The following is an 8,748-nucleotide window of genomic DNA, read 5'->3' on the forward strand; positions in this document are numbered from 1 at the left end:
AGTTATGAAATCCAAAGAACAGGGAGACTTAGCAGAAACCTGTGAACTGGTAGGAAGAAATTTAAACAGTAGGGCAGTGGAGCAGCATAGCTAGTGGTTATAACAGCAGTTCCACCTCCACTTCTTCACTTTTTCAAAGTTCAAAGAAGCTTACAAAATCTTCAGAGCCACCATCAGAGGATGCCTTAAATACATGACTATTGAGGCATAGTCCATCAAGTGGCTTAATTTCTTTTGCACGGTTAGCTGAGTGTACTGATGAGTGTGGGAAAAGACAGCCCAGAGTCATTGGCTGTTTTACAAATTACTAGTGATGGGAAGTAGAGAACTGATGGGTTAAAACTCAATTAATTGTGCTGATGTGTTGCGCAACAGCTCAAGACAAATGTGGTTCGTATTCTGACATTTCAGCACTGTCTGCTGCGAATATGATCATGGAGTGCTTCACAAGAAGCTTGACCTATATCCAGTAGATAGGTTCTAAAATAATTTTGCAGAAGAGTTTACAAAAATATTTGATTCTGAAACAAAATGATTGCTTAGAAAATAGGTTTGGGGAATGTTCCTTTCTCATATCTAATACAGATGTTAATCTGTACACACACTTCTAAAATAATGTGAAATAGTAAACATAAAAAATATGAAAGATGACAAATGTTAGCCAAATTGTAATGAACTTTTTTCCTTTCTTATAGAAATACACTAAATTTGAAGTGAAACTAAACAATGGAACCAGATATTATTCGCATGTACTCCTCATCTCCTCCACCACTAGACAATGGAGCTGCTGATGATGATGAAGATGAATTTGGAGAATTTGGAGGATTTTCTGGTGTAAGCACTACTGGTGTAGCTTTTTCTGATTTTGATACACCAGACTACAGTCATCCAAAGGAAGAGTTTATACCCACAAATCATTTCCTCCCACTTCATGACTATTCTGACAATGTATCTAACATTGCAGCTTTCACATCCCTTAAAAATGTTAAAGATAAAGACTGCCTTGCAGAGCGGCCTATTCTTACTAAGGAACTTTCTGATATGTCTGCTACTAGTACCAGCAAAGAAAAATCTAAGTTTAGAACTTCAGGTACTGATTTAGAAGATGTAAGCAAAAGATGGGAAAAAAGAGACAACACTGGGAAATCTGAGGGTTTTTCTTCTCATGTCAATAGAACTGATACAGCAGTCGAGAGCCAGGACAAGCAAATAGATGCTTGTAATGGTGAGAAACTTCCATGTCTAGAGATTCTAACAAATGGATTTGCAGCATCAGACCCTGTGAATCCTCAGGGAACAGAAAATCTAGACAGTATCAGTGATTCAATGCCTAGCTCAGGTGAAGATTTTGCAAATTTTGCTGCATTCTCAAGCAAAACCCCAATCTCTTTAGAGGGAACAGCACCTACAATATGCATTGTTCTTAATGAAAGAGACTCTCTGAGCATTCAGAAGAACAACAGAATAAACAGAGCAACTTGTACTGAAGAAGAGGTTTGCATTTCAGAAATTAGATGTGAGCAGGGTTCCTCAGCACTGGAAGATAATGAGTTTCCAATTTCTAGTATGTCTCAAACAACTGGAAGTTCAATATGCACTACTGAAAATAGCGAATGCAATGGGAGGAGAAGACAGCATGGCACAGAAAATGGCAAAGATTTTGCTAGGCCTGATGACTTTTTGGGAACAGAGGACATCAGGGTTGAGAAGATCCAAAGCCAAAGTGGTGATTCTGCAGGAGAAAAAATAAGTGATTCTGAAAATCTTAAGAATGGTGCAAGTATTACTGAAGGTGCAGCTTGTAGTAACACACACGATGATGATTTTGCTGATTTTGGTGCAGTCTGCAGTGCGTCTACCAGCTCTGCTAATGCTCAAGAATCAATAAATGCTCTGGCTTTAGAAGGAACTGCCAAACAGCCCACACATATTAGTGAACCTAATGATGAATTTGGTGAATTCAGGGACACAAGTACTGTTTTTCAGCAGCCAGCAAGATTGGATCAAGCTGAACCAAATCAGACTGCTGACACTTTAGAATGTGATAGCAGTAAAACTTCAGACTTTGACTTCCAGCATACTACTGAAGCAGAAAAGGGTGATGATAGTGAATTTGGAGACTTTGATTCAGTGCCAAAACCTCAAGATGAGAGTGTTGCTTTTCAGGACTCTGACTTTACAGACTTCAGTTCAGCAGGCTGTAACCAGAATACAGACTGGAATGCTTTTGAAGATGAACAAAAAGACAGCTGTTCTTGGGCTGCCTTTGGAGATGAGGAAGCTGGTGAATCTCATCACAGAAAAGAGACATGGCAGTCACATAGGACAGATGCATCTGCCAGGACTGGTGATCCACTTTTACACAAGGCTGGCAGTTTTGCTTTAGCATCTTCCGAAGGAACTACCAGTAAGCAATCTCAAGAGCCAACACCTTCAGTTCAGGTAAGGGTGTTCTTGATTTTGTTCAGTGTTGTTCTGCACTTGTGCATACAGGTCTTCCTGGTTTCTGCTTCTGCATATAACAAATGTTTGAATAGTCCTTGTTTGTTTTGTGGGAGAGATTTAATTTTGTGGTTGAGACAGGCTGGTATGAAATTGTATGCTGTGTTTGTATCTTGCACTGATACTTCCTACAGAAAAATTAGGTATGCTAGAATCTATGCATTTATTTTGACAATTATATGTGGTCCTTTACATAAACTGATCAAAGGAATAAGCCATCATAAACATTTCAGAGCCTGTGAGAGTTCTTCCTGTACTTCACAGTTTACTGCCTTTTGGAGAGGCACTCTGGTTGCTTTTTCATAAACCAGTAGTGTGACTGGAAGCTGACATTACTGGTTCCCCCAAATTTTTCACCACCATTCTTTATCATGTTTTCAAAATCTGATTTTAAATGATGTCTTGATTTGCAAATAGCAAGACTCATTTGCTTAAAGCAGAGAGCATGATATAATATGACCTATGGAGTTCTGTCACCAGTATTCCAACTCCTGGGAAGCTAATTACTGAAAAGTTATTTTTAAATAAGCCTCTGTTGTACATCAGTTGTGGGAAGCTCCACAATATAGCAACATCATAAATACAGGACTGATGACTCCTTAAAGCTGCTGTTATTTCTAATTAGGAGTTTTGTGGAGGCTGAAGTTGATAGGGTTATTTCTTACACCCACCCCCTAATATTATGTATTAATTCCTAACTGATTCCTTCCTGGGTCTTTCACCAGTCATCTTTGAGATCTGTGCCTGTTTATATGTAGATAATTTTTTAATATTACGTTTACGAAATTCAGAACAACAATTTGAGTGTAAAATTCTCTCCAATACTTTTTAATCATGTCATCCCATGTGAGTAGTTCAGAATATGCTCTGCCTTTTTGAAGCATGCAGCAACACCAGCATTAAAGTGTGTTAATGGTAATATGTGCCTAAAAGGTTTGGATTTTCTTTGGCAGTCAAAGGAAATGAGGTAAGTCCCTGCTTCTAGGACCTTGCTTAGTTTTGGTGACAGCCCCGCCTCTTTGCGTTTCCTACCAGTGACAGATTAAATGGTGTAAATGGCTTTTCAGAAAAAGGTTGAGCCAGCCAGAGTTTTGCAAGCATCAGCAAATGGAATGGAGCTTTTGGGAGTGAGTGCTGATTTCTTGTCATATTAAAAGGTGTGAGCCTCAGTTCTGACACTTCCTTCTTGCTGTTTTGTGCAGTGACTGACACACCAAATTTCGAAGTGGCTTCACAAGCCAAAAACATATTCGCAGATGAACCTGAAGGTGGATTTTTGTGCTTGTGCAAAACCTTGCTCATTGTCATCTGGGTGTGCAGGTCCATTTCTCAAGTTGAAAGCACAGATCTGTTGTTACCCCTTTGGTTGGTCATTTGCCCATAAAATCAGAGAGCGCTAACATCATAAGTGCAATTAATCTAAATTGTTCCTGTTGCCACTTGAAAGACTGTCCAGAATATGACAAAGAGACGGAGTGGAGAGAGGATTCTAATAAACCATAAATTTTTCTAGTTAATCAAGCTATGAAGGAATAGTCTGAAGGTTTTAAACATTTCTTTTTACTTAAAATTTTCCATAATTTTATGATGGAGTTTCAATAGAAAATGGTTCTGAATGTAGATGTTTATAGAAGCAGAACCTTTAGAGGTTCTGTAATTTTTCCCCCTCCCCAAGTCTGCTATAGCAAAAGATAAAAAGTCAAGTTACAGTGGAAGTTCTTTGGTGATCTGTCATGAAGTCATATGGTAGTTTGGTTAGATTATAAAGGAAGTTTTAACATTAAATATTTTTTTTCATTCCTTCTCTTTGTACTACAGCCAGTTGTGACTGCATATAAAGTGATGTTCTGCCTCCCCTGCCGGTGAGGAAGTACAACTTAGAGAATGTTTTACACAAGCTGTAGAGGAAGTTGAGCTGGAAATGCTTTCTCTGTTGAAATAGTTCCCTTAGCTTGCAATGACTGTTGCTATTTTTTTTTCTCAGTTACTTCCTAAAACAATAGTTACACATTTTCAAAAATTATTTCGTATGCTTATAGTGCTTTAAGTTTTAGAAGTATCTGTTGAAACCTTTATATACTTTTTAAAGGCTTTATTTTATTCTTAAGTAGCAATTATGTTTTTAATCCATTGAGCCACAGTTTAGTAAGTTGTAATTAGAAACATTAAGATTAGATGAGTCAACACGAGCCAGCATAGAGTCCCAGTACTTCAAGTGTGAAATCTCTGTAAAATTAATCTCACATCTTGATCAGTTTCCTTACTTTCACCTAAGATGTCATTGAGGTCAAACCACAAAATACAGCATTTTAGAGTATTTGCTGATTATCTGTTTCCCATATATAAAGTTGAGTTCTGGAGTCATTTGGTGCAAAAACAGGAGCACTTTCATGCAAGATAAAGCTAGGGAGAGGTGAGAGAACACATTTTTTTAATACCCTTCCAAAGGAGGACAGGGAAGAGTAGATCAGTTGGATCAATCTATTGCTGACAGTTCTAAAAACACTTGCTGTAGAAACTTAAAGGGAGCGGGCTCCACAAGGGAGAAATACTGTGCATGTTAGACATTTGAGATGGATGTGAAAATCGAGACTTTGGCTTAGGCTAAGGGTAGACTGGGATCATTTACAAGATACTGTATACACTTGATCTGTAATATTGAGGCTAGGAGAGTCACTAATGTGGTGGTGAAATAATTTTGGACAGTGCATAAGCAGAAAGACTTTAATGTAATTCTTTACTTTTCAGCTTTCTGCTTTTGAATACTTAGCTAGGAGCATTACTATTTAAATGTGGAAATTATGTATACAGCAGTTTTCATTCACCCAGATTACTGCATGAAAGGGAAGTTATTTATCAGTAGCTCAAGTTGCTTTGCCAATGGTGTCTGCATAGTTTCCTTTGTTTCCTCAGTTTGTGTTTTCTGGATGTGGAGGCAGCAGCAAAATGTTGTGCTTTCTGCATATGGCCTTGATTGTAAGGTATATGTCAGGAAATCTATTTTAGAGATTCTGAATTTGGTATAATATTTAATTAAAAATTAGACTTTGCTTGAATTCAACTGATTAATCCAGTTTTTCTTACTACTTTTACATTCTGTATCTTGTAAGGGTGAAAGGGTCACAAAAATGACCTCTTATAGTGACGTAGTGGCAAAAAGATCATTATGTCCTTTCTCCTTTGACTTTGGTCTTAGGCTTTCTGAATCCTACACACAATCTAAAATGTTGGGTTTGTAACATGCTTACCTTTTCTATCTAGTAGGGTTGTGGGGAGAAGAATACAGGCATGGTATATGATCCTGTTAGAATTACTCGAAGAATTTATAATCCCTTAGGAAAAAGTTTCAGTTTCTGAGGCTGATGGACACAGTGTAATTTGAACCCATATTAATACTACCATATTCTTTAGCCATTTAATGTCTGTCTTCAGCTGAAAAATATGTAATATTTGGTTTTGGTGTAGTTGCAGGCTTTTATATGAAATCATAGAATCATAGAATGGTTTGGGTTGGAAGGCACCTGAAAGATCAACTAGTTCCAACCCCCTGCCATAGGCAGGGACACCTCCAGCTAGACCAGGTTACTCCAAGCCCCATCCAGCCTGGCCTTGAACACTTCCAGGTTTGGGACAGCCACAACTTCCCTGGGCAACCTGTTCCATTGTCTCACCACCCTCTCAGTCAAGACCTTTTTCCTCTTTCAACTTAAAACCATTCCTTCTTGTCCAGTCCCTTCCCAGCTTTCCTGTGGCCCCTCCTAGAAGGCTGCTCTAATGTCTCCCTGGAGCCTTCTCTTCTTCAGGCTAAATGTACCTTTGTGTTCATTAAAATTAATTTAGGATATAGTAGGTGGGTGAATTGGTTGATCTAACAAGTTTTGAGCAAACCTGCACTGTGTCATATGCATTAATCCCCCTTATGTGATCACATAACACACTACTAAGTTATTTTTATAAGGAATATAAGGCTCACAGCACAGCTTTCTCCATGAGATAATGTTGGACATGAGTCAGTTGAGGGGGTTACTAAGCTGTATTGTGTGTTAAGGATATATTCAGGACTTAGGCAGTAAAAGCATAAGAGCAGTTATTACCTATGGTAATTATGTGGGTGGGTAATAGGTCTGTGCCTAGCTGTGTTCAAGGAGTATTGGCATCTCTAGACGAGGAGATGAATAATGGCTTGCTTGGAAGGCCAAAACTCTTTACCTGATTTTGCTGAGAGTCAACGGGTCCTGAAAGGGGAGGAAGGGAAACTTGAACAGCCCTCCAAGTGGGTTTTGAGATCCTCTGCTTATTAGAGAGCCTGTGCTCACAGGCTCTACCTCTTCAGATTAATCAGACAGCGTGAGTGATATACAGTTACTAAGCCACAAGTATGCATCAAGACAAAGAAAGCCCTGGATCACTTGTTGCTTAGAGAGCACTTTGTCTTGGGCAGTGAAGTCATCTTCTTGGAAAAAAGTAATTATAACCATAAAGACTTTAGCCTCCCAGTTCATTAAGATAAATTAAGATAGTGTTGGATAAATTAAATTCAGACAGTTGTGTAATCATTTGCAGTTGTAGCTATTTGGAAAGGGCTGGGCCTTTTTTTTAAAGTCCATACCACAGGTTTTAAATATTTGCAGCTGCTTAACAGACCATTAAAAGTAGCCCATTATTGCTGTATTTCAGAACAGGCTGGCTAAGGGGATTTTACAAAAGAAAACAATTTGAAAGGTGGTTGTTTTAGCATTTCTGGTTTTGTATCACAGAACAAAATTATTTTCCATTTTATACATATAAGCTTTATCTACTTCCTCTTAGAGCCTGGCTGAAAGTGTAGTACAACACCACTAGATAATAATAACAGGACAGGCAGAAATGGGAAGTAAGTTTTATGTAGTCTAGATAAATAACTATTAAACCTCACTTTGATTATATGGAAGATGCAAGATTTCATACATTTTTTTTCAACTGAGGCAGGAAAAAAATGTGCTTGCCTTCCAGCAGGATGGAGGGAGACAGCTTCACATTTCTACAGTGGAGTTCCCTATGGTTTGTAACTGTCGTATCAGGCAGTGAAAAGACCATAGAAGTTGTCATCTTCTTTCTCAAGCCACTAAATTTTCAGATTTGCTTTGCAGCTGAGCTCAAGATCTTTACAGTTACTCTTCAGAAATGTTTGGGGGGAATATTTGGAACTATTACTGCCTTCTTCTAGCTCTTTAAGAGCAAAAATTTTACAGTAATTTAATGTCTCATCGGTGAGGATTTTTAGCTCTTGTGGCATCATACTTGATGGCATAACTACGTAGCATCCTCTTGCTGAATTGGAAATATCAATTTAGGACCAGTGTTTCCATTATGAATTACTTGTAGGAATAAAAATGAAACGATTTCTTCCCCCTAAGACACGTAATTCACCATCTGAAACATAACTTTTTTTTTTTTTAGGGGGGAGGAAGAAAAGCCATCATATTTGGATCATGAGAAATTAAACTAGTGTAGCTTTATTTCTTCTGTTTTCTCAGGAGTTTTTCTGCCTGCGACTTTTCCCCCGTTGCTGCTGGGAAGGTGCTCTGGTTGCCAAGTAGAGTTTGCACATCAGAGAAAGGAATAAATTGTTGCTGTGTGGAGGGCAAACTGATTCTTAGTTTAAGTGGTCCATAAAACTTTCCAAAGGAAAAAACTGCTCGCCTTTAATTAGGAATTTAGTGATTTGTTCATGTACATTTAATTAACTGTTCAGATCTGTTTGTTCATTCTTGAGCCCAAAAGATTCTGAGACCCTCTCTTCCCCATAGTGAGTGAGTTGCATTCATTAAAATCAGTTTCTCAGCTCCCCTGTGTTAACTGACAGCATTGTCATGTAGTTTAGTTCTTAGAGGAAATAATAAAAAAAACAACCAAACAGAAAAGCCAAGCCATCACATGTGGTGAAGGTACAGGAGCATATGGTGTCTTCACAGGCAAAGGTGTTGCTGGAAAATACGGTTTGGTTGTTAGAAAACCCAGCAAAAGGAGTTTCATTTAACCTCTGCTGCATGTTGTTAAAATGGTGGTAAATACCTATGTTAGGCACTCTCTAGAGCAGTGGGTTCATGATTTAAAATAAATAAAATCTGTCGGGTTAATTATTGTTGTTTTTTTCTTGGCTTCTGACCACTGAGCATTGTTCTGCCGTTTTTTGAGAGCCTTCACTCAACTTCTGAATTCTGACTAGAAGCTGATTGTGTCCATATGGACTTTATTTCTTTCCCT

General features: G+C 38.2%; 1 protein-coding gene across 1 annotated transcript in view; it reads left to right on the top strand.

Moving 5' to 3' along the window:
- Positions 1 to 726: 726 nt before the first annotated feature.
- Positions 727 to 8,748, top strand: part of AFTPH (aftiphilin) — a 34,769-nt gene continuing 26,747 nt past the window's right edge. The window contains exon 1 of the mRNA XM_009993440.1: positions 727 to 2,442. Within this exon, the coding sequence (XP_009991742.1) occupies positions 727 to 2,442 (1,716 nt within the window). The remainder of the gene's footprint in view (positions 2,443 to 8,748) is intronic.

This window comes from Chaetura pelagica, unplaced genomic scaffold, assembly GCF_000747805.2.
Source record: "Chaetura pelagica isolate M959 unplaced genomic scaffold, ChaPel_1.0 scaffold472, whole genome shotgun sequence".
Lineage (NCBI taxonomy): Eukaryota > Metazoa > Chordata > Aves > Apodiformes > Apodidae > Chaetura > Chaetura pelagica.